The sequence below is a fragment of the Cryptomeria japonica genome, chromosome 8 (assembly GCF_030272615.1).
Source record: "Cryptomeria japonica chromosome 8, Sugi_1.0, whole genome shotgun sequence".
Taxonomy (NCBI): domain Eukaryota; kingdom Viridiplantae; phylum Streptophyta; class Pinopsida; order Cupressales; family Cupressaceae; genus Cryptomeria; species Cryptomeria japonica.
The window spans coordinates 221,169,960-221,187,998 of record NC_081412.1 but is presented as its reverse complement, the minus strand read 5'-3'; the positions used below and the strand labels follow the sequence as shown (position 1 = coordinate 221,187,998).

The 18,039-nt window shown below is 39.0% G+C and overlaps 1 protein-coding gene across 1 annotated transcript in view; it reads left to right on the top strand.

Moving 5' to 3' along the window:
* Positions 1-18,039, top strand: part of LOC131027596 (regulator of nonsense transcripts UPF2) — a 159,750-nt gene that overhangs the window by 4,878 nt on the left and 136,833 nt on the right. Inside the window, exon 2 of the mRNA XM_057957665.2 lies at positions 8,964-9,051. Coding sequence (XP_057813648.2) covers positions 8,964-9,051 — 88 coding nt within the window. The remainder of the gene's footprint in view (positions 1-8,963; positions 9,052-18,039) is intronic.

Below are 18,039 nucleotides of genomic sequence, written 5' to 3'. Positions count from 1 at the left end.
CAGACCAGTTTCAACTGATGCCTTGTTCACAACCTTTCAAAGAAAAGTCAAGTTTGAAATCTCGATACAAATTTTGGCGATATCTGAAGTGTTTCTCAAAACCACTCAAAATTCTGAAATTGAGTCTTTAAGCTTCTTTAAAAGATACTAGCCTTGTTAGGAAGGAGTTATCTACATCAATGACCTCCCTAGCTATGTTGTCCATAAAGCCATGGTGGAGCGCATCCGCCTCCCTAAAATTACCAAGCAAGTTTTGGAAATGAGCAATGCCAATTGCTTGGATTTCAAATATGTCTGTTGAGATGCCACTGTCTGCTCAATCTGCCTTCACAATCAGTTTCATCCCTTGCCTAATCTTGGAGAAGTTATGATAAAAACTAGTAGTTAGGTCCCTTTCATTCAGCCATACTTCATGGGATTTGGATTTCTAGTAAAACTCTTGCCACACAAATTTCCTGATATTCGGCCAATAGTAACTTCTCCTTGTCATATTCAGCATGAGATAACCTCACTAAGGACAGCCATCTCATCCTCAATCCTCTGTTTTTCTTGAAACATATTCCCAAAAACTTCCTTGTTCCAAGATCTAAGATGTTCCTTAAGCCTCTGCAATTTCTTATGAAAAGTGTACTTCTAGTGCCCGTTTCTTGTAATGGTTCTTCCTACCACCGTTTCAATTTTGATAATAGATCTGGGTGCCTAAGCGACATTTTCTCAAACCTGAATTGAGATTTTGGCCGTTGTGTTTCTGTAATGTCCCCCTTTTTGGAGGACACTAAATCTTGCCCACGATACTTGTAGAATTATTGCAGGTTGTGCATTTTCAGTCTGCTGTGGTAATTTGGAAAGGTTGCTGTTTCCTTCTTTGAAAGCTGGATGCTGCTCTCTTGGATGAATGTTATTGCTGAATGGTTTGAGCTATATTTGATTGCTGAAGATTCTTTGCTCTCTTAGGAGAATTAATGTTAATTGTATTGATTTCCTCCATTGATTGATATGTCCCCTTCAATGCTTGGAATGAATTCTCCTTAATATTTTATTGGTGGAAGGGTCACCTTTCATAAGAATTGAGTCACCACTTTTCATTGTTGCCCTTGAGAATAATATATTATTCCTTAAATTGTTCTCCCTTTTTTATCTCATCAAATGAAAACTTTTCCACTTTATATCCTCCAATGTGAGGGAGAGTCACACCTCTTTGAAAGGGTCACAACCTTTGACAATTACCACCCTTCGAAAGGGTCACAACCTTTCATCATTGCGTCCCTTTTGGAAGAGTCACTTCCTTATCTTCTTCTCATTAATGCTTACTTAATTCCTTTGCTCCCTTCTTTCTTCCTTCATCTCTTTTCTCCTCAAATGAAGTTTTCTTCTCTCCCTTTTATATCTCACGTTTGAGGGAGTCAACTTTCCATTTCATGCCTTTTGACCATTTTATCAAACTTAACTAAATTTTGATTACATTAAATTTATTTTTATTCTTTAATATTTTAATTTATTATTATTTTTATTAATAAATCTTTTGTCAGCAAGTGGATATTATAGTCCGCCCTTCCCAAGATTGATTGTCCTCGAGCAATGTAGGTTTCTATGAACTAAATCATGAAGGTCCCAAATCAATCCTTGGAGATTTGTATTCCTTATTTAATTTGGTTGACCCAATGTTTCCACAATATCATGGATATTTCTTTGCATTAAAGCATGGGTTTTTAAGATAAAAATTAGAAGCATGGCACATATCTATTACCCTAAATAAAGTCGTATCTTTGTGGCTTACTCTTGTTATTCTCATTTTCTAGAATCTAGATCAACCCAAGGCAATAATTGTAGAGATTCATGGAATAGACATACTGGGAACACGTTGGCCATTAACTAAACACAAAGCATACACATGAAAACATAGAGAATACACATGAATATATGTAGACATAGTGAACAGGTAGATTACAACAAATATTATGACTTATTAAATTATAACTAATCATTGCATAGTTCGATAGGAACTCGAAAGAGCACTAGTAAACTGCCCAACCCCATAAAGCTCTAGAGCACGCAATATCCAAGTCATGGCCCTTTGCATCACATCCCATAAGTGGTGGGAATGTCCAGCCAAGACTAGATCCATCCCTTGGGGTAATCAATTCATCACTTAGCCCACAAGATGTAGGAACGTCCAACCAGGTCCAGATCCATCTCTTGGGGTAATGAATTCATCACTTAGCCCACAAGAGGCAGGAACGTCCAACCAAGACCAAATCCATCTCTTGGGTAGTCAATCTATCACTTCCAACCAGAATCAGATCCATCTCTTGCGGTAATCAATTCATCACATATACCACAAGAGGTAGGAACGTCCAACCAGGATTAGATCCCTCTCTTGGGGTAATTAATTTATCACTTAGCCTACAAGAGGCAGGAACATCGAACCAGGACCAGATCCCTCTCTTGGGGTAATTAATTCATCACGTAGCCCACAAGAGGCAAGAATGTCCAACTAGGACCAGATCCATCTCTTGGGGTAATCAATTTATCACTTAGCGCACAAGAGGCAAGAAATTCCAACGAGGACCAGATCCATCTCTTGGGGTAATTAATTCATCTCTTATCCCACAAGAGGCAGGAACGACCTATCAGGACCAGATCCATCTCTTGGGGTAATTAATTCATCACTTAGCCCACAAGAGGCAGGAATGTCCAACCAGGATCAGTTCCATCTCTCGGGGTAATCGTTATTCTACAATCCTCAATAAATCTCTTCCACAAATCTGCATATATTCCTCTTAAATTCTGCCTCAGTATTCCTCACAACTTCATAAAATCTGCAAGTAATCTCCTTAGTAACTGCCCTTTATCTGCTGGTATGTATTTGTTTTATCATTCACATTTGAAACACATTTCTCACTTCTTCCGCATCATATTCTCTACATGCCACAAACTTAATTTATATCTTCATCACCAAATGGAATGATGCATCTCTTCAATAGAGAACTCCTTTTCAAAGGACATGCCTTTTAGTTCCAAACTGTTTTATTATCCCACCAAGTGCTGCTATATTTAGCCTTAATTATAATTTTATTCTCTTTAACAATTTTTGCATGTTATTCATTGATTGCTGTCTTATATTCATATTATATCTCTTCTGTATCTGCATTAACTCCTTTTCTAATATGCAGATCTGATATAACTTTATTTCTCACACAACATCTACTTATTCTCCTTGCTTGTTGGAGTATATATATTATTCCTTGTATTCTTCATACATTTCCCCCTAAAAAGATTTTCCTTTTTACTTCTCACTACTCTCTTGGTCAAATCTGCTTACACCATATTCATGTATCTGCACTTATACTCAGAAACCTGCTTTTAAATGGACGGAGTTTTCATCTTGTTTTCTTATATTTTCTTCATGCATAAATCTCCTTTTTATAAAAATATTTATTCTTTGTTCCTTATAAACTCTTGATATATCTCACTTCAACTCCCACATCGACTTATGTTTTGATGATAGAACATCTTATTTTCATCTACTATTCAGCCACACTTCTCATTCTCCCTTTATGGTTACTCCTTTGGAAAGGAGCGACTTTATGGAAGGAGATGTTTATTCAAGGAGAGGCGTCCTTTCCTTTTAGGCTCCATTGCTACCATTTGCTAATAATGACAACATTAATATGTCTTCAATTCACTGATAGGCATTTAGCTAATCACTTTGTTATTATCCTTTTTGAGATAAGTGCTGCACCTTATGACTTATTCATCACTTTATCTTTGGCAATTCTCCATTTAATCAATAATGATTCATACTTGTAATGGTATGATTATAATCTGCTCTCTGTTCCCTCAGGCTGGCAGGAACGGTGCTCTGATACCACTTGTAATATCCCCTTTTGGGAGGACACAAAATCTTGCCCACTATACTTGTAGAATTATTTCAGGTTATGTACTTTCAGTCTGCTGTGGTAATTTGGACAGGTTCAATTCAATGCTGTTTCCCTCTTTGAAAGCTGAACGCTGCTCTTTTGGATGAATGCTATTGCTGAATGGTTCAAGCTGTATTTGATTGCTGAAGGTTCTTTGCTCTCTTAGGAGAATTGATGTTAATTGTATTGATTTTCTCCATTGATTGATATGTCCCCTTCAATGCTTGGAATGAATTCTCCTTTTTATTTTATTGGTGGAAGGGTCACCACCTTTCATAAGAATTGAGTCACCACTTTTCATTGTTGCCCTTGAGAATAATATATTATTCCTCAAATTGATCTCCCCTTTTTATCTCCTCCTCAAATGAAACCTTCTCCCCTTTATATCCTCCAATGTGAGGGAGAGTCAGACCTCTTCATAATGGTCACAACCTTTCATATTTACCACCCTTCGAAAGGGTTACAACCCTTCATCATTGCTGCCCCTTCGAAAGAGTCACTTCCTTATTTTCTTCCCATTAATGTTTCCGTAGTTCCTTTGTTCCCTTCTTTCTTTATTCATCTCTTTGCTCCCCAAATGAATTTCTCTTCTCTCCCTTTTATATCTCATGTTTGAGGGAGTCACAACTTTTCATTTCATGCCATAACTTAACTAAATTTTAATTATATTAAATTTTATTTTTATTCTTTAATATTTTAATTTATTATTATTATTTCTTAATAAATCCTATTTCAACAAGGGGACATTACAGCTTCCTCCATAATCTCCGACTCCACCGGGAAGTGGTCATAAATAGGAATGGGTTGAATTTGGGATGATGGTAAGGTCTGCCAGTTTAACCACACCTGCTTTTAGAAATCAGTCCAATCTTTCTGCTATGTTAAGGAAGCCACATCTTCTGTTATTCCATGCGTAACTGCCATTTGATGGAACACAATCAATCAGACCATTTTTGACAGACAAAGGATGAAAAGTCCTTTTGTGCTTGAGCTACTTGACCAACACCCCCATCTTCTCTTCAGATCGAGTATGACATTAAAGTCTCCACTGAGGAAAATGTGGAAATTGTGAAGACAGAGATCGTGTTGATTTTTGGTATGCTCAATTAACCACGGGCAATGACACAACGTTGCCCTCCCAACCATAGACGATAAACTCTATTATCACCCCCGAGTACATCTCTTCTCAACATATATGTCTGCTATATGATTGAGTGTATATATATATGAATGGAGATTCAATCTCCTTTAAATGCACCGCTTATGCCTTTTCTCCAAGAGTCGGCCCTCTCCTAAGCAACACGTCTCAATACAAAGAGGTGGCAGACATCCAAGTCGGCCTCAATCGATTACTATTAAAGCAAGATGCTAATCGGCATGCATTAAGACCTTAATTATGCTTAACACAAATGAATATAAATCGGACCTATAATTGTCTAAGGCCAATAGGCCAATTAGACAATTATATTAGCTATGTCGGCCATAGAAGGAATCCGACCATAGCTACAAACATTAACACTCCCTCTTAGCTAGGGAGGAATCCTTCTCGATATCTGAGTCACATAGTGACATCCACCATGGCTACTCCTAGAGGGTGGGTCCATCATGGCTACTCCCATGTATGGAAAGGTAAGTAAATACAAGTGCTTCATCACAGAGTCACTCAACGTGATGTTGTCACCTCAATATGACGTTCACCATGGCTACTCCTAGAGGGTGAATAAGCACAAATGCCAAGTCATGGAGTCTCTCACATGACATCTACCATACCTACTTGGAGAGGGTGGTTCCACCATACCTACTCGCAAAGGGTGGAACAAAGGCTGGAACCTCAAACTTCTCTCACAAAGAAGAATGCACAACAAGGGCTGAAACCTCAAACTTCTCTCACAGAGAAGAATGCACAACAAGGGCCGATTCCTCAAACTTCTCTCATAGAGAAGAATGCATAACAAGGGCTTGCACCTCAAACTTCTGTCACAGAGAAGAATGGATTAAACAAGGGATTGAACCTCAAATTTCTCCCTCACAGAGAAGAACTCATTAACAAATCTTCATGATGGCGTGGCTCCCTCTGAAGCTGAAATGTCAAACTCCCTCTCAACCTTCCGACCTCTTCGTCCAAGGTTACTTCTGACGATATGCCAGACTCCCTCTAAATGTTGATTGTTCCTTTGCGAAGAAATGCAAGCAATCTTCCTTCCTTGAATGCAATCTCTGATTTGTCCTGGAAGCATTTCAGAGAGAGATAATGATAGTCAGGGGAAATGTCAATACATGATTCACTATTCAATGAAGTAGCACGACTTAATGAAAATTCATGAACATTATTCAAACATAAAGAGTACTTATCTTTTATAATTTTGCTCAGCAATGGAATTTCCGTTCACTTGGATTGATCACACCGAAGCACCTAGTGATGATCAAATGGTTGGGTGGCCTTTGGCCCTCGCCATCACTCATCATCTTGTCCACAATATCTGCTCCGTGCATAGCTTAAGCATCATCTGAAGAACTGTCTTTAATACCATTCACAACAAAGTGATGGATTAACCACATAAATGTGACAGAAAACCACCCATTCAACAGTGCCTGAAAAGAAGACAAACAGGACCTCTAACCAAACTTTCGCCCAAAGCCAAAACCAATTGATTCAAAACAGCCGAATGAGAAACACCACCACAGGTGATGATGAAAGAAATCGATCACCCAAAAATGCAAGCCGCAAAAAATAATGAGGAGTTTTGGGTAGAATGTCGATCGAAGGAAAATTCCTTGGGTAGATCAGATGAACGAAACCACCATCAAGAATAGATCGATCAAGCCAAAATAATGTGAGCATATTTGTCACTGCAAACTCTCAACAATAAGCCAATATGAATCGACTTGATCTGACTGAGGAGAACGCAGGCCGGTAATACGCATTGACCAAACTGAAAAAAAAAACACTTGATTTGTCATAATAGCAACGAAACCCGATCTGATGCAAAACGACACCAATGAAATGGCGTTGCTAATTGCCAAGAAACACCTCTATAAAATGCAGGTCTAATGGAAACTCCAAGAATCAATGCTAAGAAGGAAAAAGTCCCCCCCTTTCGACCGGATCAGCTGCCACAAGGATGATGAGTCACACAGATCAATCACATGGGATATGTGCCAACACATCTCTACAAAATATATCTAGTTGGATCCACATAGATCTACAAATCGTGATCTTGCCAACCACGATCACTGGGCCAAAGGAAAGTACTCCACAAGTGATTAACACAAGTCCAAACTTTGATCGGGCCAATCAAAATGCCAATGAAGGAACCAAGCAAGTCCTTTGACTGAGATGTCAAAGATCAAGTAAGATTCTGAATAGCTCAAAATGAGCCTGCGAAATAGCGGTTAACCAAAATATGAGCCACACAAGGTAGGGCCGCCAAATGCCAAAGCACATCGACACAACCACAAGTGTGCGACCTGCAACATCAGCATTGGCCTGGATTGTGTACTTGCACTCGCCCAAAGTGTTCCACAGTTGATTGTACGGTCACGCGAGGCAGACACAATCATGTCCGAGTTGTCGATGGGCGTCACAATGGCCGTCACCTAGTCTGAGTGCCCCTCCATTCTGCCGTGCAGTACCAGTGCTTCCGTCATGATTCCCGGCTTGACCAAAAATTCTTCTTTCTACTCTAGTTTTGGTTTTCCCTTTGCCTCTCCTCTGTGAGGTGTATTGAACTCTCTCAAAAACATAGGATCTACCTTAAAGCGATTAGGCTCTATAGAAGGAACCTGGGTCTGATACCTTGTTGATTTTTGGTATGCTCGATTAACCACGAGCAATGACACAACGTTGCCCTCCCAAACATAGAAGGCGATAAACTCTATCATCACCGCCGAGCACATGTCTTCTCAATATATATGTCTGCTATATGATTGAGTGTATATATATATATATATATATATATATATATATATATGAATGGAGATTCGATCTCCTTTAAATGCACCGCTTATGCCTTTTCTCCAAGACTCGGCCCTCTCCTAAGCAACACATCTCAATACAAAGAGGTGGCAGACATCCAAGTCAGTCTCAATCAATTACTATTAAAGCAAGATGCTAATCGGCATGCATTAAGACCTTAATTATGTTTAACACAAATGAATATAAATCGGACCTATAATTGTCTTAAGGCCAATAGGCCAATTAGACAATTATATTAGCTATGTCGGCCATAGAAGGAATCCGACCATAGCTACAAACATCAACAGATCGGGCATAACAAAAAAGGGGAAATCCCACCTAAAAAGTCACTTGGTAAATTTTGAGGTCCTCTGTAAGCTCTTAAGCTATGGTGTCTACTGTTATAACTCATTTCACTTTTCCATACCTCACTAGATATAAAGTCCTTTCAACTGACATGAGTAATCACTTTTGCTTAGTTTATGCTTTTGTTGGGCCCTTCCACCTATTAATGATATTTTGATATGCTCTATAATTTTTAAATATTTCTCTTGTTTCCCACATTTATATTTATTTGTTACTTAGCCTACTTATAAAGTGCATGGAAAAAAATAGTCTTCCCGGATTTCTCAATCCTTGATGATGGGTTCAAATCCGATATATCTGAATATAATCAAACTACTCAGTGGAATTCTGGAGGATCTTGCAAGTCAATCTATGTGTTTTTTTTTCAGTAAGGGTCACACTTACTTGTTAGACCATAATGTTGCAATGTAAATTGTTTAGTTAACCACTCTTGCTACTTGAGGTAATAGGGTTTATCATATTATGAATGATCATGCCAAGCGATATGGCATAGAAATATTACTTTGTAGTTCATTAATGATGCTACTATAATTGCTGCTGCTTATGCTTCCCTGAATAATAAAACTTGAGACTAAAAAACATTTTAATCATTTTCCATGTTCCAATGGAAACACCATCTAAAATGCATTTGTGTATATCAGCTTAATTGCTACTTGGAAATGCATTAACGCAAACACTATGCAACATTCTTATGTCTTCATTTTTTAATTATTTTATTACAGGAATCCAATGATCGTCTTGAGGAATCAAAAAGGTTAGTTGAAGCAAAGTGTGCACTGCGTCGTTCTAATTTGACTCCAGAAAGGCCAGGTAGGCACTCCAAGGCAGTCACTTCGTATCTCTTTATGATTCCTCAAAAAACGAAGAGCATATCTCCTATAGTTATAAAAGAATGGCTTTCTGCTTTTCTTTTATGCCTTTTATTTGACTTGGTTCTAATTACTATTGTCACTGTTACTAACCTATTTCTGTGATGAGATGATTCTAATTTGTGAGAATGTTGAAGCCACATATTTGGAATTCCTGTTTTGTTATGCAATAATTCTTGTTAATGATTCCCAGCAATCTTGGTTCCTCTCAAACTTATCCTTAACACCGGTTGATCTAGGTGGTATTAGGGAACAAAACAGTTGAAATATGCCAATTAAACATGTAGGTCACCTTGCTGGGGGCATAACTGTATGACTGTAGCTTGAAATGACTAGTGTCAAGAACCTTACAACGTGTAAAATACTGAAACATGATGAAAGGCTGCTGACACTGTATGGCAAATTTTGATCATAAAATAGCTCTGGAAAGGCCTAGCTGTTTGGACCCAAATTTGGGTATAACTGCCAACTAAATTTGCCCAAATTGACCAGTCCAATTTGTTGTCATCCATTCATAATAAATGATTTCTTGATTTCTTAAGGCTAAACTCTTCATTTTCCTCTTTTGAGTCATCTCATTTCTTGATATAGTTGAAAAAGACAAAATGACAAAATGCTTTAGCATCACATCTTTTCAAAATAGAGATTGCTAGCATTTTGAATTTTTTTTAGGTATAATAAAGCTTTATCTGCATTACAGTATCACACATGTTTGCTATGTTCATTCCTTTGAATGTGCGTCATTGTTTTTATAACCCATGTTGTTTCTATAATTTAGTGTCATGTGTTGTACGCAGTATGTTGAATCAAACCCATAGCATGTATCTTTTTGCTATTTCAAAATGTTGGGTGCTCCTTTATATCTTTGCTAGGCTTGCAGAAAACAAATTGTTGTAACATTTGAAATTAGATTAAAATCACAAGCATGCCCAAGATTAAGTCGAAGGGTGGGATGTGCTGGTTTGTCAGTATCGATCTCTCTCTATGTATGTTTTTATTTCTGGAAACTGCTGTTGTGCTCTCTCTCTCTCTCTCTCTCTCTCTCTTTTCAACTTCAAATTAAATAGCGCTGCTTGTATTCAAATAAAATTTTGCTTATTTTTTCTAAATAGGGCTGAAATTAGAACAATTTATAAATGTGAAATACTCAACAAATAAATGAAAACTAAATTAACATTTAGGGTTTTTAGTTAAATTTAGATAATCAAATAGAAAAAAGTTAGGGTTTGTGATTAAAAAAAAGATAAAAAATAGCTAGGGTTTTGTTGTGACCATTTCACACATCGCCCCATCGCAAATGGGGACCCCCTCTTTTTGCTTGTTTTTCGCTTGTTTTCGCTTTCGTTTTTAGGGTTTTGTTAGTCAGTTAGTTGTCTGGATTTAGGGCTAAGCCTTAGGGTTTTAAATTTTGCCTTTTCAAGCCAAAATCCAGTCATTTTTGAGAGCTTTTGAGCTTTCTTTTCTAGAATGCAAATTTTGAATGCAATGATTTCGCCAAAATGGTCTAATTTTCAATTGGAATGTTCATGCAGAGCTTAAACTTGTCTAAGTGTTGACCGTCAATGTGAATTTTTGTCTGATTGAATATTTTGACCAAATTTTTGACTTTTTTGAATTTTGATCCTAGGTATTGGAATTGATTTGTTTTCGCCTCGTGAAGTGTGGAAATGTGAAAAATCTTGTTATTTTGGCCTGTAGGAGCAAAATCGCTCCTGTCCCTCAGTGAAGGACGGGAGCTCATTTTCAAATATCTCATCATCCTTGTAGAGTCCGGACAAATTTTACGTTTGAAATGATAGAGAACGACAAGATCTTTCATTTGAATATAAATTGAAGATTTTTATGAGCACAGAAATGTCTCCAGGAAGAAAATCGCCCCTGTCCCTCAGTGAAGGACCGGGGCTACAATTCAAATTTCGCCTTGTCCTTGCAAGATTTTGAGAACTTAATGATTTGAGGACGTCCGAAGGAAGATACTTTGCCAAATGAATATAATTTGAGATGCAAAAAACGAAGGAAAATGACCTATATTGACTAAATCGCTCCTGTCCCTCTCCAAGGGACCAGGGCGAGGTACCTTGTAGCTCTCGTCCCTCTCCCAGGGACCAGAGCGATTTCCTTCATTTTGCAAAATCCAGACAAGGGTCGAGGCAAGTTTACGTTCAAAAACAAGGGAAAACATGAGATGAGCACATTGAATATAAATTGAAGATTTTTGGGACGTCCATACCAGTGTTAAATGCCTAGTTCGCTCCTGTCCCTCAGGAAGGGACCAGAGCGATTTTTGATATAATTGCTTTTTTTGCAAAATTACAAACAATGTCAAGGCATGGACGGATAGAGTAAAGAAGAACGAATCCGTTGAATATAAACTTAGAGCATGGCAAAGTGAGATGAAAGCCACCAGGGAAGGATCGCTCCTGTCCCTCTCCAAGGGACCAGGGCAATACAATGGTGATGATACGTCCCTCCAAAGTTCAAGGTCGTCCCTCCAAAGTTCAAGGTCGTCCCTCCAAGGTTCAAGGCCGATCCAAGCCAGGACGAAGGGTGGCGAGGACATTTCAAGGCATTTCCATCAAGCGCAACGTTGCAAAGGTCATCACATGGAAGGATTTGCACTCTAAAGACCTAGATCGCTCCTGTCCCTCTCCAAGGGACTAGAGCGATATCTACATAATGGCGTAAATTTCAAAAGGCAAACAAGTTTCAAGTTACCAAAAGGGTCGAAAGGACATCATTCCACGCAATGAAGATAATTGCAAGTTGGTACAAACAAGAACAAGCATGTTATGATGAACTTCGCTCCTGTCCCTCAGGAAGGGACTAGAGCGATATTGATATATTAGATTAATCCATGCAAAATTTACGTAAAGACAAAGATACACAAGATTACATATACTCCAGGACATCGTTTGAAGATAATTTGCAAGAGTTCAAAACGTCCAAACATTGCTAATCAAGGTAAAAGTCTCCCATCGCTCCTGTCCTTTGGGCAAGGACCAAGGCGATGCTATTAAAACACTCCCGTTCCTTCAAAGATCAAGGCAAAGCGAGGTTAGGAAATGCGAAGGACAACGTTTGAAGGACATTGCAAAGGAGATCGAAGTTTAAAAGTCGCCAAGATCAAGGAGAAATAATGGATCGCTCCTGTCCCTCTCCAAGGGACAAGGGCGATGGTCCCTTTAATGCATCCAAACACACAATGAAAGCCAATGGAAATAAGCGCAAAGGACACGAGCAATGATATTTCGAAGGACAAAAATGCAAGGTGAACGTGAAGACATGGAAATCGCTCCTGTCCCTCTCCAAGGGACAAGGGCGATGTTAGACAAAGCGCATGATATTCTTTGAAAATCAAGGACGCACAGGGTTTTAAATGACATTCAAAAGATGATGCAAGGAAAGGATCGTACCAAAATGAAGAATTTCAAGCAAAAACATGGAGATCGCTCCTGTCCCTCTCCAAGGGACCAGGGCGATAATGGTCATGGGATGCACTTGCTCGCACAAGGAAGAAATTCAAGTTCGAAGGACCACCAGATGATCGATTTGGGACGTGGAAATGAAGGGGTTGAATGTTGAAAACGCAAGAATCATGCCAAAAATCATGGATCGCTCCTGTCTCTCTTCAAGGGACCAGAGCGATGAGGTACGTCCCTTTATTTTCATATTTTTTGGCGCCAAATTAAACAATTCAAATTTTCTTTAAATGCTAAATCAATTTAAAAAATTGAAAATCCATTTTTTATTGGCATTTAATATGGCGTTAACATTTATTAATTATTTTTGCCTTATTTAAAAATCGAAATTTGCAATTTAAAAACGCAAGGCATTAATAGTTAATTATTTAATTAATAAAAAAAATCGATTTGAGCGCTCATATATGGAGGTCGGCCTTGTTATGTCATTGCAAATCATTTAAAAAATGGTTTTATTTTTATTAAGTCGGCCTAAGGGGTAAAGGATGCAAGCGCTATATAAGGGGGGTGGAATTATCATTTTCTACATCATTATTTTACCTTCCTTCATGCGAGTTGACAAGAGGCGAATATAGTGCGAGTTTCATTTATCCAAGGTGGCGAAGACACTCCAAAGGTGGTGCGACTTCAAACCAAAGGTGGCGTAGACATTCCAAAGGTGGTGCGACTTCAAACCAAAGGTGGCGTAGACATTCCCAAGGTGGTGTGAGGCGGGCGAAGTGTGTTTGAAGAGGTGCGAATTGCATTGAAGATCAAAGGTGGTGCGAATTCGAAGACCACACCAAGAGCGAATTTGAAGATCCATTTGAGACCACGTCCAAGGTGATAATTGAAGATCACATTCTCTCTCAGAGGTGGCGAAATCAAATTTGAGGGGATCATATTGAAGATTATCTTTATACCTCAATTTTGCCTAGGCAAATTTTGTTTTTGCATTCTAGAGTTAGCTCTCTATCGAGGTATGGCGATTTAATTATTATTGTTTTATTCATTCATCGTCATATTTCAAATTTTGAATTTTAAATCTCTTAGCTCAATCGTTGTATTTTAGGAAATGATAACTCTAGGGACTTATCATGAGGTTTCCTAAAATCTATCTCTCTTATCTACGTTATTTATTGCAAAATCTATTTCTTATAATGAAATGTTGTGTAGGTATGGCGACCCCAAAGGCGGGAGCATCCACCAGTCGCTCGGCTCTCATGAAAGAAGATCAGAAGACTGAAGAAGTGGAGACCAAGATCGTGTCCAAGTGGAGCAACATTGGAGATACAAACTTGGGGAACTTTAGCACGAAGAAGTTTCGAGAGGTCCCTTACATCGGCAAGCCATCACCTGTCGCCCGGAGAATAATAGAGAGTGGCATTATCAAGGCGGCCGGTTTTCCTCCAGCTATTCAGTGCCACGAGTTGATGATCGAGTGTGCCCGTCACTACAATCCACAGTCCAGGACAATTGTGTCCAATGAGGGAAACACTTTGGCGTACCTTTCAGAGGAGGCCATAAGTGAAGCCTTCCATCTTCCAGAGCACAGGGACATGATATACAAGAGCATTGAAGGAGCCAGATCAGTGTACGATGATGATCCAGATGCTTGTCTAAGCATAATCAACAAGAACTGGCTACTCAAGAGTCGTCCCCGTCTGAGCAAAGTACCGAACACACCACACCGGATTGATTTCCAAGAGGAGTACAGAGATTTGATTACCATGCTCAACAGAGTTACAGGGGCACCTCATGCCTTCTATTTTGAGAAATGGATGTTTTACTTCATCCAGGTGATTGTTCAAGGAAAGGGTACAATACATTGGGCTAGGATAATTAGCCATTGCTTAGACGTACAGTTGAGAAGACTCAGGGCTACTAAGTCCTTCCACATGAGTTCATACGTCATCTATGCCTTAATCAGGAGCGTTGAGTACGCAGGACTACCTCACAGAGGAGTGATTGGAAGAGGACCCGGCGAGGTCAGAGTTTGTGAATCCTATACCTACTTGCATCATCCACCAGGGAAGAACTACAAGTTAATCAATGATACTTTCACGATGAACATCACCAGGACGCTGCAAGGAGGGATTCACAACAGATTATCTCAGGATGCCCAGGAGTTAATCAAGAGGTACGGTGCTTGGTTCATTCAGTTTCCCAAGTTCACTTACATTAGAGTGTATGGATGTCCTTTACCTCCATACATGTTGCCGAGGTACCCGACAGATAGAATTGTGTTACTTGAAGTAACAAGGCAGTTGGCAGCATATGTGAAGGCATTCAGACACAGACATCAGAATGGAGTTCAGGTACCTATTACTTTGGGTAATTCAGTTGAGGTATGTCCCAATGTCTCAGCCATGGATGACGCAGAGAGGGAGTTAGCCTTGTATCCTTTTTCATCTTTTGCTTGGAGGAATAGTTTTGATCCTCATGGACATTTAGAGGAGACAGTCGGTAGAAGATTTAGACATGAGTACCAGATTGAAGATTTTATGATGAATCTCCTAGATGATCTTGAAGTGAAACGCAAGATACATTCTAGATTGCCTTTGGATTTCATCAGGAAATGTAAAATTTACAGAGTGGCCGACCAAGCTCAGGACAACGGCAGGCATATCCAATCTTCATATGATAGAGAAAGCAAAACAATAAGTTTGAATTGGAATGAGCCCGAGGCCGTGGATTTAGATGATTTGATGGCACCAGTCTTGTCTTGTACTCGCAGATGGGTAGACATTCAACATCAGAAGTTGAGAGAACAAGGCATAGCCATGTCTTTTACTTTGGAAGAAAAGCCAGCCGAAGGTGGAGCCAGTGTTAGTGAAGGCAATCCTAATCCTAGGAATTCAGGTGAAGGTAACCTTCGATGTGCCAGTGAGGGCAATCTCCATTCGAGAGGTTCAAAGAGAAAGGAAAGATCAGAAAAGAAAGAGCCTTCCAAGAAAAAACAAGGTGCCAACAAAGATCAAACACCAGGTATTTCTTCCAGGCCAGAAGATAGAACAGTTCGAGTGGAAGAATCCATGGAATCGATGGTACAGAATGACAGACAGGAGGAAGAACAGGCACAGCATGTTTCATCCGATGGATCTCTCCAAGACTATGATTTAGATAATGATAATGAAGTAACATCTCCTCCCAGACAAGAAGAAGTAGTACACAAAGAAATTCAAGTTCAAGAGACAAGATCAAATATCCCAGATTGGTTGAAGGAAAGATTGACTAAGGTGATCGTAATTGAGGACGAGGACAGTGCAATTGATCTAGAGAGCCTTGTTGGACGCTCACATATGACAACAGAGAAGAAGAAGGCTACAAAGATGTCCAAGATGATTCGAGATGAGACTGGATCTAGAAAACTGCAGATAGCTACACCGGCAGCAGACAAATATGAGGGTGAGATCCTAGCAGAAGACTATCATATACAGACTATTGAGTTGGGACCATCCACAGCAGAGCAGACTCTAGATGATGCCACCGACACATTTGAGGCATTGAAGGACAAGCTTAGAGAAGAAGTAGAAAAGAATAGAAAGCTTGAGAGAGAGGTCGGTGCATGGAGGACATATTTCAGTCACATCAATGAACCTTTGGGACGTCAGGATCCAGTTAGATCACCATTGCAGGCATTGCCCCTTCAATCAATCAGTGAGGCAGAAAGATTCAGGAACCTGGTCCAGCGTACATGTAATTGGATGGATAGATCTCACACGGTGGCCATTGAGTTTATTACAAGGATGTCGAAGATCACCCACCAGGCTATCCAAGTTCTTGAGATAATCCACAGATTGATGGCAACAGTAGCTGCATTTGCCCATACCAAGGACGTTGTCATCCCTGTCTTGAAAGTTATAAGACATACATCTAGAAGAATTTTAGCACAAGAGAAGATCTTGGAAGGTGATTCTCACAGTTTGTTTCAGTGGTCAACCTTACTCCATATAAAGAGTGTTCTCTTTGAGGACATCAGTGTTAGATGTGGTCAAGTTGAGGAGGTGATCAATCCGATCTAGGACAGAGTATTTGAGGTACTTCGTACCATTCTTGGCAGAGGGATCGAGGTCGAGACAGATGTGGATTTACAAGAATTTGAGGATAGAATCAAGATCATCTTTCGCAAGGACGCAGATGTTACAGATGAGCAGTATGATCAAATGTATGCCACCATGCTCCTGATTGATAGAACAAAGGAACTTGAACCTACTTGGGACTCAGCTCTTCTAGATGCATTTGATCAGGTTATCCACTTAGAAGAGAGTATCAAGAATCTTCCCGAGATTCCAATCACAGAAATCGAAGGAATCGTGACAAAATTCATTGCATATGCTAAGAAGGAAAATTGGAAAGGGAATAAGATTCTAAATGAAAGGTTGTTACAGATGACATGACATCTTATTTCTCATTGGTTGATACCTCCTAGATTTTTGTGCCAAATTTAATATTTGGCTATGTATTTAATATTGTTCAGTAAAAAGGAGGTCATTTGTAACAAACCCTAATTAGGGTTTAGGTGTCATGATCTTGTCCGTTGATTTACTTTCAATCTGGACCTTTCATTGTAATTGGGGATGCTATTTATACCCCCATTTTTCATTTTATTTGGAGTCAGTTAATAGAGAATAGAGTTAAGAGTGAAATAGAGAGATTAGAGTTGTAAGCAATTTTTATTTTGTAGCAAGATTGAGTCTTGAAGAGAGAAATTCAAGCAATTGTTGTATATGATGACTTGGAAATCAATAAAATATTGAAGTTATGGTGTTTTGTTGCAAGTTTCTTGAGTTATCTTCATGGTTGTTGGATGTACTTGAATCACGCTCAATCAAAGTAGTTTGTTAATTTGAAAGACTAAGTGTGAGATTTGATATTTGGTAGGATTCGCAATCCAAACCACTAGCTTCTTGCTGATTGTAGGAACGCCTTGCGTGGTCGACTGGAAAACACTTTGAGTCCTTAACCTTCAAGCATTTTCGCATCTAGGATATGTACCTTCGTAGTAGTGTCCTTGGTCTTTGATGCATTGAACATCATTATTACCTTAGAAGATCGCACTAATTTCAGTTGAGTTGTTATCTTATGGCAAAATTGAAGTTGGTTGAGTCTTGCCGAATCTCATTCATGCTAAGTCATTCATAGGATTAGACTAGATTAGATTTACTCAAACCCTGTCCTTTTTCCATTTTTTTTTGAAAGTTCCTTTTAGATTAGTAAAATCTTCGAACCATTGAATCCGTAAGAAGCCTTGAAGGAAACAGCAAATCACATCATACCACTAAAAAAGCTTGTCCACACGTGGAGACCCCACTAAAAGAACCTTGGAGTCCACCTAACTGATCCTTTTTGCAGATCTTCAGCAGTTAGAGACTATTTTCTCAAGAGAGGATAAGATGCCTGTCGGTATTTTATTCTGTGTATGATTGTGTACAAAATACACGTCAACAGGTTTGTTCCATGAATTTAAA